General features: G+C 40.1%; 1 protein-coding gene across 1 annotated transcript in view; it reads right to left on the bottom strand.

Annotated features, from left to right (window-relative positions):
• PRKX (protein kinase X-linked) overlaps positions 1–12,461 on the bottom strand; it is a 53,634-nt gene extending 41,173 nt beyond the window's left edge. The window contains exon 1 of the mRNA XM_027902202.1: positions 12,056–12,461. Coding sequence (XP_027758003.1) covers positions 12,056–12,239 — 184 coding nt within the window. The 5' untranslated portion in view covers positions 12,240–12,461. The remainder of the gene's footprint in view (positions 1–12,055) is intronic.
• Positions 12,462–14,788: the final 2,327 nt, after the last annotated feature.

Below are 14,788 nucleotides of genomic sequence, written 5' to 3'. Positions count from 1 at the left end.
AACTGCCCTTCTTAGTTATTATGCACACACCTTCCCTCCCATTTCAAAACTGGGATCCAATCTCTTTTTCCACTATTATACCTCTGAGTACCATGCCCAAGAAACTCATCTAAGCCAACAAATGAGACTTTAAATAGAACGTTGTACATAATTGACATTATTTAAATGAACAAAAATGAACCAAGACAAGAACATTTGAGAATTTATGAAAAACTACACTCAAACTTTCATGAAACAACTCTGATTTTCAAAGTGACTCTTAGGAAACTAAATGTATAGGAAAACAGAAATCAAGAGATGAACAGGTCACTACAGTCAATACTAAAGCTACAGGATATATCACAACAGTATCATTAACTTTGCAACAGTAAGGATAGACTTTTTGACTGATACCTAATGGCATCTCTGTGGAAGCCAGTGTTTCATAGAATCATAGAATAGACTGGGTTGGAAAAGACCTCCAAGATCATCAAGTCCAACCCTTGATCCAACTGCAATTACTATATCATGGCACTAAGGGCCATATCCAATCTCTTTTTAAAAACCTCCAGGGATGGTTTCGAAATAATATTTTTTTTTTCCCCTTAAGCATAAAGTCATCTGAGGTCCAATTTTTTAACAAAAATTGTATTAAACATAGTTTGTAAATTTCATACATTTGAAAACACAGATGGAAAGATGCAACACGACACAAACACGCAAGGATGTTGGTGAACTCCCCACACAAGACCTTTTTTCCCAGGCAAAAGCAAGATTGACATACAAGATTATAGAAATAAATCTCATTTAAAATTACTAGTAACTGCTCCTGAACAAATATTTTAAAGAGCAAATAAATACATATAATAAAGAATTTATCAGATCTGAAATTATTCATGAGTCACACTATGAAAATGACAATCCTCCACATGAAGAGCAAAGGGAAGGATAAGGTTCAAAATTCAACACAATGACATGGGAATATTGTGCAGTACATATGTCCAATCACACACAGACCAAGGCAAGCTTAGTAAGCTGCAGAGTTCACTCTAAATTTCCAAGCTAAACACTTCTTGAACCTGTTACTTCTTGAACTATTCATGACAAAATGCAGGTAGGAGATTTCAGATTCATTTTATGCCATTTGACAGGTAATTTTTTTTGAATGGTCAGCTTACCCAATATTGAACAGTATGCGTAGTGTGAGAAGGCTTAAATCTAAACAAATCAAAACCTGCACTGCAAAACACTACTACGTCACTTCCATTAATGGCACAGTATATAATGCTCCTTATGGTCATAAGGAGTATCAAGTATATCATATAGTAGTAATACCAGTGAAGACCAGCAGATAAACCTTACTAATAGAAACAAAATCTTCAACCCATCATATCACAATTACAGTTACAATCTAGTCAGCCATACAGTGCCTTTTTTATGCCCAGAGCGTTCTCACTTTCCAGTCACTGAAAGCAGTTAGCTAGTCACCAGTTCTTGGGGATTTTCATGGATGAAAAAGCTGGACATGACCCATAAATGCATGCTTGCAGCTCAGAAGGTCAATCACATCCTGAGCTGCATCAAAAGCCAGCAGGTCAAGGCAGGTGAGAGTACTGCACCTGTGCTCTGGTGAGAGTACCTGGAATACTGCATCCAGCAGTGGGGTCTTCAGCACAAAAAGGATGTGGACCTATTATAATGGGTCCAAAGGAGACACAAAAAGATCATCAGAGGCCTAGAACACCTTTCATACGAAGACAGGCTGAGAGAGCAGGGGTTGCTCAACCTGGAGAAGGCAAGGCTCCAGGGAGACTTCATTGTGGCTTTCCAGTACTTAAAGGGGGCTTACAGAAAAAAACTACTTCATACGTGGGCAGATAGTGACAAACAAGGGGGAATGACCTCAAATTGAAAGAGGTTTAGGTTGGATGCTAGGTTAGATTACTCAGAAGTTGTGGATGCCTGGTCCCTGGAAGTGTTCAAGGCCATGTTGGTTGTGGTTTTGAGCAATCTGGTCTAGTGGAAAGTGTCCCTGCCCACGGCAGAGGGGTGGAAACTAGATAGTCTTTAAGGTCACTTTCAACAAAAAGCATTCTATGATTCTATACATAGTCACAACTTGAAAATAAAACCAAGTTCTCTTCCTTCATCAGAATCAAAATTTACTTCTAGATTTTATTATTTCACTCTATCTTAGGTATGTCTTCAGTATATATCAACTTTCTTAGCAACATATACTTATCTATATATAGACAACATATCTATACAACACATAAATAGATAGATGAGTATACATGTATACACATGCACCCATTTACCCAAACTCATGTTCATTTATTTTGTTGTTTACTGTCATCGTTGCTTCTCACTTCTACTCCCTTCAATTCTCTCACGCCATACAATCTCTGAATTATCTAAATCTAGACTGATATATTTAAAAACAGGATCACAGTCTGCAGTAAAAGGAGTAATGAATAGCAAATCCAACACTACTTTGATAGGATAGATTACATTACAGCTAATTCATGAGCTATAGTTCACAGGCTGAGAGTATTTGACGTGCCTTTTGTAGACTTTCTTTCTCTAAAACTAAAACATCATTGCTGAGGGTCACTTGCTATTAGAGCTGACACAGCACACAGCTCAACAGAAATATAATTTTAAATTGTATTCAATTTAAAGAACAAACATTTCAAAATAATGCAGGATTTATGCTTAAAGAAACAGTACACAAGCTCAAAGATGCTAAAATTAGAATGCAGGGACAGATGTGAGGATCAGAAATAAACACAAAACAAATCTATCTGGGCTGCCTCATCGGTTCATATTTAACTCAAGTCAGTTGCAACTGAAAGCTACTGGTATATGTTGGTTACGAGTTTATCATCCATTAACACTTTTACATGAGTTGAAGTATGTGAAGTTTTCAGTAGCAAGGACAAAAGGCATAATTCTGCCCTGAAGACAGATGAAATGCAGTTTACAGAATACAGTTTACTTCATTAAATTCTAAAAACGGATAGCTGTCATAGGCTTTACAGTATCAGGAACAGATGTGCCCCAATTTGTATCTACTTTTCAAATGATAAAGGATGAAATGTATAAAACTGAAATTAAAAAAAAAAAAAATTTAAAAACCCACCTTTTTTTTCACCCCAGAGGAAATATATTTTCCTGCCTTTGGAAATATTTTGCGTTAACTTTGATGTTACTTATTTTTTTTCAGATTCTTTCCAATTCTCTTCTCAGTTACTTTTGTTTTCCTTCTAATGGTTCTGTCTTGTAGGACCCACTGTCTTTCTCACAGCTTCTTCCCAGCTGCCATTTGCAGCAGAAAAAAAAAAAAAGTATCAAAACCAACTTTAATCAAGAACAATTTTCCATTAACAGATCCAAGAAACCACTGCTCCTCACTGTAAAAATACTAGAAGAGATGTAGAAAGCTTTCAGACAGAATATTTTGAATTAAGGTGTGATATTGGGAAAATTTTAGAAAGGTTCTTACGTTTCTTATAACCCCATTATATTATTTCCAAATATATTAACGAATGAGCAATTTCTACACATATTGTTGCTAATGTAAATTTATTTTCAATTAATTATGTTGGTCACTATAAAAGGAGGAAGAACAATATTGCTGATTCAGCATAAATTCCAAATTCACCACTTCTGAGTGTGATAACTGGGTGGCTTAAATAAAGACATACTACCAAAGTTTTCATAGGCCTCTGAAAGTCACAAAAGTCAGGGAGAGTTTAGTGGCCTCAGAACACAACTTCAACATAAAAACAGGCAATGTGAAACATTTTGATGAAAGAGGGAACAGGAATCCCAATTTAGAAACAGACTGACCAGCAGCTGTCCTCATTGTTTGCTCTGCAGAGACAGACGATGAGTTACCCACTAAGCTTCCTGAAAACAAACTGAAATTTTACAATGCATACTCTGAAGTTATTTTTGACAGGCCATGCAAATTAAAACTGTACAAGCTATCATCTCCTGCACCCAAGAGCTGTAGGAAACCAGTGCCAAGCTGGAGCTGGAGGGGGGGGAAGAGGTCTGAGGCTGGAAGTCTGTCATCAGTTTGGGGGAAGGTGGTTGGAGGAGTCTGCTATTATAGCACCCAGAAATTTAATATAAACACAGTCAACCACCAGCCTCTTAATTTTTATACTCACCATGCACACAACTATTACAGTGCACCCTCATGAGCAGAGCAGCAAAGTAAAAATCTTACACCCAGTTTAGCCTGTTTTTGAAGAGTCTGTGGAGGGACAGCTCTCTGAACGTCTACCTAAATCACTTTAGAGCATTTAATTTACTGACTGGAGTAACACCTGAGAGGCATAAAAAGCAGTACTAACTAGACAATTCCATACAGAGAGCACCCTGCACCTTCAACAATAATGGCAGTGCCATTACCATAAATATTTCAGATTGCTCAGTCTCCCCATATTCCCCAACACAAACAGAACAACACGCAAATGCCAGGGACACTGTGTAAGAAACTGCATTTTAGCTAAGAACCATACCAAAACTGATAAAAAATACAGCATAGTGGACACCTTAAACGGTCATTTTATGTGATTTTGGTAACAAATCATTACCTCCTTTGTAAGAATCATGTAAAGAAGAAACGAACAAGAAAACCAATCAAACAAAAACAAAACAAAAAAAAAAAAATCCCAAACCTTGGCACCTTCACATGCTTTCCTCTCATATGTCAGTGGTTCTACAGTCCCATTTTCCAGGCAAAATAATGTACTGCTTTCGCAGCTTTGGTGCTTTTTACAAACATGCATAAGACAATGCCAAGTGTACACACAAAAAAGAATGCATGTCCAAGAGTACAATTTCTAATAAGAGTTTATACTGTATAGCTCTTCCGCCTTGAGTTCCCTTTCTCAAGTACTCCAACAAATATAAAACATAAACCATTACACCTGAATATGCAAATTGCATATTATAATCAAAGTAACAAATACTAGGTACATGATCTTTCATGAAAAATTAGCTCAGAACCAATCCTTTAAGGAAAAAAATCCTGGCTTAAAAATTTAAAAAAAAAAAATAAAATTGCTGCATGCTGTAAGTACTATATGAACAAAAGTCTGATAAGTGTGATAGCCATAAAGAAGCCTATATATGCTGACAGAAAATGAGCTGAAGACTTACTCACCCTTCCTACATCAAGCTGGGGCAGTAAAACTTAGCTTTTATGAGTTTGTATAAATTTAAATATATATGCATATTTACAGATAAAATATGAAATCCAATAGGGAAAGTTGCAGGTGATATTCAAATTGAATAACCAGAAAGGAAACAGGAGAAAAGATTTCACATAAAAATTAGTCTATTTTAGACACCACAGCTTTTTGGCATAAGGGCTGTGAAATAAACTGCAAACCAAAACTATATATCCAATCTACTTTAACTTTGGTATTAAATAAACACTCCCCAACAAATGAGAGTCACAAGACTAGAAAATCAGATACTTCAGGAATGGTTCCACAGACCAGATCAACTCAACGGACAAGTCTAACATTCCCCCACCTCTGGCAGCACACACAAATACTTTCTACTATACAGTTTAGTCACATAGAAAGGATACTTCCCTCATTGTATTTAATGTGCTTCAGTTATAAATAAATAACAGTAATACACACACTATCTATTTGTCTGATAAGAAATGTATTGAAGCAGACCAATTGATGCCTTGGAGAAAAATGACAACACATTTACAAAAAATTTCTGTCAATCAATTAACAGACCAACTAGTAACTAGTTCAAACCGGGATGAGAGCAAACAAAGTGGGCAGAAGAAAAAGGGCAGCCAAGTGGAAAGTTTGCACTACCAACTCCTACAGATCACCATCACTGATCCATCTTCAGTATTAAAAGCAAGGATTAAAAAAAATGTATTTCATATAAAAAACCTGAACTACTGCTCTAAGTTGAAGTTCAAACAGTGCACTTAACAAGGTAAACAAGCTTCACAAAGAATGTTGTATCTCGTATGCCTCCCTTCTTCATTTAAAGAAACCCAAACAAACACACTTGTTCATTAATTTGAAAGATAATCTTCTTATGGGAAAGCAGAAATAGCCTAATTTTGAGAATTGCTCTTCCCTAACACCTGAATATCCCAGGTGCCCACCAACACACAGTACTCAGCAGAATTTTACTGACCAACTTCTTTGAAGCTGCTAAAAAACCCTCCAAAACATTGCAGAGATGGAAGGGTGCTTTCCCAATAAAGATAACATGTTTAACTACTTTTGAGTAGTACAAGCTAATGCTGAAAATGTTTTACACTGCTAAGTATCAGCAGTAAGGGAATTATATTGTTTAACCTAAATTTGGGTAAGAACAGCTTATACCCAGACAAGACCTTGAAAGGTAAAAACACAAGTTCCCATCTTTTACTTCACAGAAATCCACTTTTCCTCACTGTATACATATCTGTGCCACTCATAACAAACAAAAGTGGTACACAAAATTCCACGACACTTGCCTTTTTTTCTAATTACACCGCATATCATCCTTAAAAAGGTACCCAACTAGAATTAAACACACTTTAGGTAGGAATCTGCCTCCTTAAGTTTTCATTATATAAAAGCCAAGCTATCAAGGTATCCATCTCCAAAAGGCTGTTCTCCTTGTCCACTACAAACAGTCCAGACATGCAAACTCAGGAACCTAAATACAGAAAAAGGTGAGTCAAGCCCTAAGAGCCTTCATGCTCTCAACCACCAGTACTTGAAGTTCCTGCTTCTTTCCTTTGAAAGAAAAAAAATAGTTCAAATTGGTATTTCTCTTCAGGTTTCATATCTTCTTCAGTTTGGGCTGACACACAACACCTGACAGAGAAATTTTTCAAAACTATTTTCACGTGGAACATTATTTTTATTTAATCATAAACTTGGCAGAGGAAAGAAAGGTATGGTGTTAGGTGCTTTTCATTTCGTGGGAGAGTTTTGCATGCTTCTTATTCCTGAAATATTAGCAGTAGTTGGGTTCCAGATTATTTGATTATTTGCATTGCAAAAGGCACTTCTGGGCATCTCTGGGCTATTTACAGGACTTAACAAATTACTTATCTCCAGAAGCATATGTGAGTAGTCAAAGCCTACTCTATAACATCTAATAACATCTAATTCTACAACTCTGTGTTAAATTCACAACATCAGACAAAGAATAATTAATTTCTTTCTGCAATCATTTAAATATCTACATTAGACTCAGACAAAAGAAACAGGTGACAGTGACAGGCAAACACTAACCTTTTACCTCAACACTGCTTTTAAACAATGAAAACAGAAAAGCAGAAATGTGAACTTTCAATTTTCAAATGTTCAGACCTTCAATACACTCTCACTTTCCTGATCTCTCTGAAAGATAAAAGAAAATACTTGTTTCAATCCATTCTTTCTAGCCTAGTGAGAACAAGAACCTTATGGGAAAGAACCTGTTGCTGCCTAATCCACAATTAACATTATGCTACTGAAATTCACCTCAGCAGTGGATAACAGGGAAAGCAAGAGAAGAAAGCTGAGTCACACCTGGTCATTTTCTCTCTAGAACACCAGCTATAACAATAATAAGGATTTATTTTGGGACAAGTATCATTTTGTGGGAGTGAAAAATGAAGTAAGAAATACAGAGACTGAAAACAAAGTCCAAGTCATTTAGCTTTATGACTAAAGCCTCAAAGATGTACAAACGTAATGGTGAATTCAGGTCACCATTACAGTCACAACATTCAGACCATGTTTTCTTTCAAAACTTGTGGTATTTAAGAACACTGCCAAGTAAAATCATGGATTATTATTTATCATTTTAGTATCAAGAAAAGGTGACAAATCAGGGAAAAAATGCTCACATATCCCTTAGGATATTTTAAAATAGGCGAGGACCTTGGTAGTGAAACAAAAAGTAACACTGGGTAAGAAACTGAAGTAATTTGAGAGGTGCCACCTCAAATTCCCCTGGCCCCACCCCAGGGAAAAAGAAAAAAAAACAAACAAACCAACCACCAGCATTCTTTGGTGTTAAGAACTTGGCTACTGTGTGGCAGAATTTCTTACCTCGACAATTCGCTGAGAAAATAGGACTGCAGTGTTCTACACAAGAGCCAATTCCTATAGCATTTGACTACAGTTCTGTACCTACTGTCCTGCTGATACAATGCCATTTGAAATTTATTTGGCTAGCAACTTTTGTGTGTGAACATAGAGAAATTAGGTATTTGAAAATATGTTGCACCTCATCTTTCCCATGACCTTCTTTAAATTTTCCCATGCTCATAAAAATGAAAATACTGGTTTGCCCAACTTTTTATTCTGCATTTGTTTAGTGCAAAGCACGTCATGGGAACAGTAGTTTAAAAGAATCTTTTTGCATGAAAATACTGTTATTAAAATATTTCAATCAATTGAGTAGATTTACAAAACCAAATTTACATTTATAAAGACTATTATGGAATTCACTGCACTTTGAAAAACGGGCAAGAAACAGATCTCACAGACCAGAGGCAAGAATAAGTTTGTCATCTTTCTCCTCCTGGTGTTCTCTTCTTTCTCCCTTTCCTATTACCATACATTTCAATTGGGAATATAACACTGATACTCCCAGCTTCACCTACACAAAAGTGAAGAAATACTTTCTGGTTTTCCTGTACTACTTATTCTAGTTTACCTGAATTACTTTTTCATTATGGCATAATGAAAAATTTAATATCTCCATTTCAGGATACATATCAGATGTCCAACTGCAGGCACTCTGGCTACTGGAATAGGAAGGTTGCTCTTGTTAAATGCTCATTAAAACCAAGCATGATTCAGAAATTATGCCACTACTGTTCACAGTCTCCCTCTTCTACTCACCAGACCTACAAGAAGTTTGAAATGGGTTCAGACAAGCACAAGTGGTGCATAAACTTTCAGCAGTTAAATTTCAATGAACATGGTGGTCACGGCATATTAAAATTTGCTTCTGTGCAGCACAAAACTAAACCAATCTTCGCACAGCTGAGTATGTAAACTCACTGAGATGCACAGATTATTTCAGTCTGGCCTGAGCAACAGTTTTTAAGTGTGCTGAGCAAACATCTCCTTTGAAAGGAAAATTAATTCAAAACAAGATGGGGATAGCCAGGCACCTTCAATAGCTCCAGAGCAGGAATGTTCACCTTTCATATAAGACTAGTCAAAAATTCCATTCAACTCAGAGGTTCAAAACCACATCTTCAATCTCTCAGGAAGTACCCTTAAAGAAATATTTTTCTTGTTCAACTTCTATTAGTGCCAGAAACCACTATGCACCCCAGTCCTACACCCTCCCCAAACGCATAACTTCACTTTATCAACTAAATATTAGGGCACTTCCCCTAGAAGCATACCTGTACTCTACACTCTGCCTTTTAACAAAGGACCCACAAACACCAAACCAAAGGTTGAGTTCCGGGATGTTTGGGGGAGATAAATGTCCTCTGAATCATTATGCTAAATCGTACTTCCTCTTGCTCTTCCTTCCTTCATAGCAAGTTCTTTGCTAAACCAGGCACAATGTCCCAACAGAAATCACAGAGAACACATGCAATTCAGCCTGTATTATGGTGGTCTGGTAACAGAGAGAATTTGATCCTCTTAGACTATAAAGGATACTTAAAACAGTAGTTACTACATTCAAAGCAGATACTGCATTCAACTTTTTTTTTTTTTTTTTAATACATGGCCTTTATTCTGTCCTCCAAGAGAAGTTGCCTAAAATCATGGATGATCACAATCTCACAGACACCAACATAATTTTTTTACCTTAAATATTACTCATAAACAGCTGTAAGAGCACGGAGCTAACCGCCCTATTTTGACTCCTCCTCAAGTTGACTGTTTCCAAGGCCCTAACTATTTCTAAGCCTGGGTATATCTATAAGCAACAATGATTCTAGTAAAGAAGATAGCAGAACTTCCTGTTATGTAATTTCTGAGTATTCCTCCTCCCCTCTACAACTATCTCCAAATATCTCGGAGCACACAGCTTTTGAGAACATCAGCAGAAAGAAAATGATTTTTCTTATCAGAGCAGTAAAACTGCAGACAACTCTAAATTGCTTTAGTGAAACTGATGACATTAATCTCATCTATTTGTGCAGGGAGATCAAAATGGAAGATAGCGTAATACTGACTTAAACCACTGCTAAAAAGAATTGTAGATACACTCCTTCAGTACACAGTTTCAGTATCACTTTGAGGCTGCAGTATTGCTTCCTGGTCAGGAGTGAGATCCTGTCCCTGTCACAGCCTTCCACTGAGGCACACAGGCATGCTATAAATTCATTTTTAAACCAACTTACAGTAAGACAGATCACTTTCTTTAACAAGGTGAGGCCTTATGTATTTATCTGTGCACACCCTTCCAGTTTTGCATTGTCCTCCTTCTCCCTGAAAAACGACTAATGTCACAGTTCAAAAGAGATGCAAACAATGGTCATCTTCTCATATAGAGCTATTGGAGAAAAGAAGAAAAGAAAAAACCAATCAAGCTGGGAAAACAGAAAAGGAAGGGAGACGAAGTGTTCTCTCAGTGTCCTGATAGGCAGCTATTGATCCTTCCACATTTTATTCCATTCTCTCTTTCTTCATATCAAGCAGTCTCACTTAAAGTTTCTCTTTATACCGGCAGAATCACAACTTTCTGCTTCCTTTCTTAGCCTTTAAGGAACACCTTAAAGAACACTCTAAAAAAGGTATACTGTTTCCACATTTCTTCACTGGCCTCAGGAATATTTCCATGACTACTATGCTTTCTTTAAAAATTACTGTTTTTCTGCAATCTATGTTTCACTTGAAGTCTTAATCATCTGTGATGACAGTTGTATCAACAGCAACTGGTCATGACCTAACAAACAAGATCCACCACTTCTGGAGAAAAAACATATCACAAACCTTTGAAGAAGTCTATTAATAATCTCAAATAACTTCTCAATAAAATGCCTGTTCACGTTTCAAAGTGGAAAAGTATATAAAAAAAAATGCACTTGAAAAGAAGATAACATGTTTTTCATTGATAACTACACCCTTGGGCCTTTCCAACACCATTTTTCAAGACCTATTAAAACCACCAACTTCACTAAGAAAGGGTTTGTATCACACCTTTTTGGCTAAAGAGAGCTTATGGGAAGTTCAGATTTACAGCATTTACTGAAATAAATTTATCCAAAGTAATTTCACAGTCCTATAAAGAAAAAAAAATGAACAAAACTTCCCTGTTGTTGAGCGTACAAGCTTTCAAACCAAATGCAAAAACCTCTGTAACTACAGGAATGTACATTGAAATGCAACGCACAGACAGATACGTGAACACAATGAACATCATCACTGATGCCTGAAACGCCAATTTATTACACAATGCCACTGACTATAGGTAGTTTTCAATAAGTGTGGTACACGTGAGATGCGACCTTACCTTCTACCAAAATTCTACACATGCAAAGCATCTTTGCATCAATATTCCAGGCAACAATGTGTTGAGTGTTTGACATACACTCAGCTGTATTCAGTTAACCTGTCTGATCTCTTCACTGGCCCGACAACTACATTTAAATGATGAATTTTTTATCATGATGCAGGTAAATTAAGTTAAACCAGATAAACCAGGTTTTGCACCAAAAGGTCTTTCACCTTCAGCAGTGGCTGCCCCCGCCTCAGACAGGCCAAACCTGGTTACAGGCTCGCTGTGCTGCAGATCAAAGCCGCGATTCCGGAGTCGGTGGCACGGGCACAGCACCTGGAGCAGACAATGCCAAAAGCCTCCCGCAGACCCGCAGCGCGTCCCCCTCGGCCGCCCAAAGCCACCGCAGGCACCCGAGCTGCCCAACACCGGCCGGCGGGGGGCGGGCGGGAGAGAAGGGCGCGGACCGGCGAGTGGGGCACACAGGGGAAAAAAAAATAAAAAAAGCCCAAAAAAAGAGGCGCTGGGAAAGGGGCAGCCGGCTGTTGGGGCATATCCTCCCTCCGGGCACGGCCGCAAGTAGGCACCTCGGCAGCTCCTTTGTTCCACCCCTTCCCCTACTCACCCACGGTGGCCAGGGTCTCCAGGTCCTCCAGCTTGTAGGCGGCGGGCTCGGGTGCGGCGGGCGAGCCGGGACCGGCGGGGCTGGGGGCCGGCGCGGCGGACGGAGGCGCAGCCACCCCCGCCGCCGCCGCCTCGCCGCCGCTCTTCGCCCCCATTTTGGCCTTGGCGGCGCTGAAGGCGTCCATGGGGCCGGGCGGGAGCCCCGCGGCCGCTCAGCGCATGGAGGAGGGCGAAAGGAAGGGGGAGGAGAGGGAGCGGCGGGCACGCAAAGTTTCAGTCTTCAGCAGAAGGGGTGTCTGCTCCCGGGGGCTGAAGCCCGCTGCCGCCTCTGAGGGGGCACGGAGCCCTTCAGCATCGCGGCCGCAGCTGCCGCGCCGCCCGCCGGTGCCCGCAGCAGGAACCGCCGCGCAGACAATGGCGAGGGTGCGCCCAGCTGTGCCGCGCCGCGCTGTGCCGAGCCGAGCCCAGCCGAGCCGCGCCACACGCGGGGCGGAGGGGCGGGGTTTGCCGCTGCCGCTGCGGCTCCGTCCCGCTGAGGGCTGGCGGGGCGGGGAGGGGCCGGGGCGAAGCGCGGCCCCGCCGTACAGCGGCAGAGGGGTGCTCGCCCCTCGCTGCGGGCGCGGCTCGGGGCCGGGTAGCAGCGCGCCGGTGCTCTTCGTTCGTCCTTCCACACCCCTGCGTCCCGCCCGAGGGGCGGCGCGGCGCGGCGGTGTGCGGGGAAGGGGGCGGAGGGGAGCCTGCCCCCGCGCTCCCTCCCTGCTGCCGGGCGGGAGGGAAGGTCCCGTCCGCTCCCCGCAGAAAGTTAAAATGAACGATGGGGTCCTTACGAAGCGGCCTCTGGGCCCACCCGGCTGCACCTCTGGGAAGGGCCGGTCGTTCCCCACGCGTGGGGAGCTGAGTAACTCGGCTGTTCGCGGGTCAGCGAGTGTCCCTCATCCGTACGTCTTCTAACAGGGCTTCTCAAGCCTTATTTTACTCCCCGTTTTCTCGCAGGTGTGGATACTGCACCCATCGCAGCCCATCCCCTCCCCCTGCTCCGTCCTGCGGGATATCTGCGTGGCTGGGGATGGCTGACGGGTGTGCCGGGCTGCTCGGCTGAGCCAAGGCGCACCCACCGCATGTAGCAGCAGCAGCCGAGTACCTAATATAGCTCCTCCCGCAGCGGCCAAGAAGCTGGGGACGATTATGCTGGAAGACAGGGAAAATTGGTGTGTGAGCCAAGTCACTGCGAAGCGTACGTGTCAAAATGGGGAAGGAAATCCTAATTTTTTCCACGTCTTATTCTGGTCCAGTTTTACCCCGTTCACAGCTCCCACCGTATGCTCCACTAAGCAGGATGTCTGCATGGCTGATGTGTAAATCAAGTCATACGTGTGGCTTTTGACATATCCTTTTTATTAAATGTGACAACATGGGTATATAAGGCCTATTAGTTTCAATGCAGAGTATGTTCAATAATAATGGGAAATAAGTGTGTGTATGCAAAAAATGAACACAAATATATGTTATTTTTAAGAATTACAAATTTATGTCCATCTATCTTGAATTTTTAGACATCCATACAGTGTCATTTGTAGTTATGATACTCAGAGGATATAACATGCATTTTTATCTTTAGCTTGTTGACATGAAGAGTTATGAGTAATTCGGAAAAACGTTAGGTCATCTCTGTTTCCTGTCAGCCTGTGAAGAGTCACCAGTCAAGAAGGATGACATCACTTTTGTTACAGAATTTCAAATTTCATTTGTGAACTCTCTGGAATGCAAGTTTTGCACTTCTATTTTGCTTTACTACTTTACTTGATTTCTTTTTGTGCTTCTTTACTGTGAGGGTGACTGAGCACTGGAACAGATTGCTCAGAGAGGCTGTGGAGTCTCCCTCACTGGAGATATTCAAGAACCAGCTGGATGCAATTCTGTGTGACACACATTAGGATGACCCTGCTAACACAGGGAGGTTTGACCAGATGACCCAGTGTGGTCCTTTCCAACCTGTGATTCCATTCTGTGATTGTGTTTTGTACATCGTATACAAGAACTACCATGATTCAGGCCTCGAGTATTTTAAAGATTCCTTAAATTGAAATTATAAATGTTCTGCTAAGCTATAAATTTAGTTCCTGTTTGGTCAAAAGATCATCAAGCCAACAAAGCTCTCTTAACAGTAACAGAAAATTTGTTTAAATAACAATTTGAAAATTAAGCATTTATACATTGAAGAAATCTAGTGTATATAAAAATGTAACTTTGGGGTTTTTAACCAGATAGTTGCAAATTGAGAAAAAAGGTATAAGTTAATTGTCATCATTATTTTCAAGTGAAAGTACCTTAACTTCAGTCTATCCAAGAAAATTGATATTTGATCTTCCTGAAACTTTTTTTTAATCAAAAACTAAGAATGCTCAAATGTTAAAAAGGACATAAAGTGCTTTACAGAAGTACTTTACATATTACTTTACAGAAGTTAATTTCAACTGACATTTCCATTTATGCTACAAACTTTACTTAATGGTTAAATTACTTCCACTCAGAAACTTAAAACTTTCTTTTAAAGAGCCTCCTACTGCCATGCTTCAACAGTTGGTGGCCTGTACAACAGTACATATTCAAAAATACTATGATTCAGCAAGGTTGCTAAGCACAGGATTAGTTCCATTTGATGCAGTGTTTTAAGATTAAAATTAGCTTACTTCCTTGGCATCCAAAGCATTCAGTAGTTGTAGTTGTAGCAATA

Source organism: Empidonax traillii, unplaced genomic scaffold (genome assembly GCF_003031625.1).
Source record: "Empidonax traillii isolate 1590-97213 ecotype Southwest subspecies unplaced genomic scaffold, ASM303162v1 scaffold849:size447321, whole genome shotgun sequence".
NCBI lineage: Eukaryota > Metazoa > Chordata > Aves > Passeriformes > Tyrannidae > Empidonax > Empidonax traillii.
The sequence above is the reverse complement of the archived record's forward strand: the minus strand, read 5'-3'. Positions and strand labels throughout refer to the sequence as shown.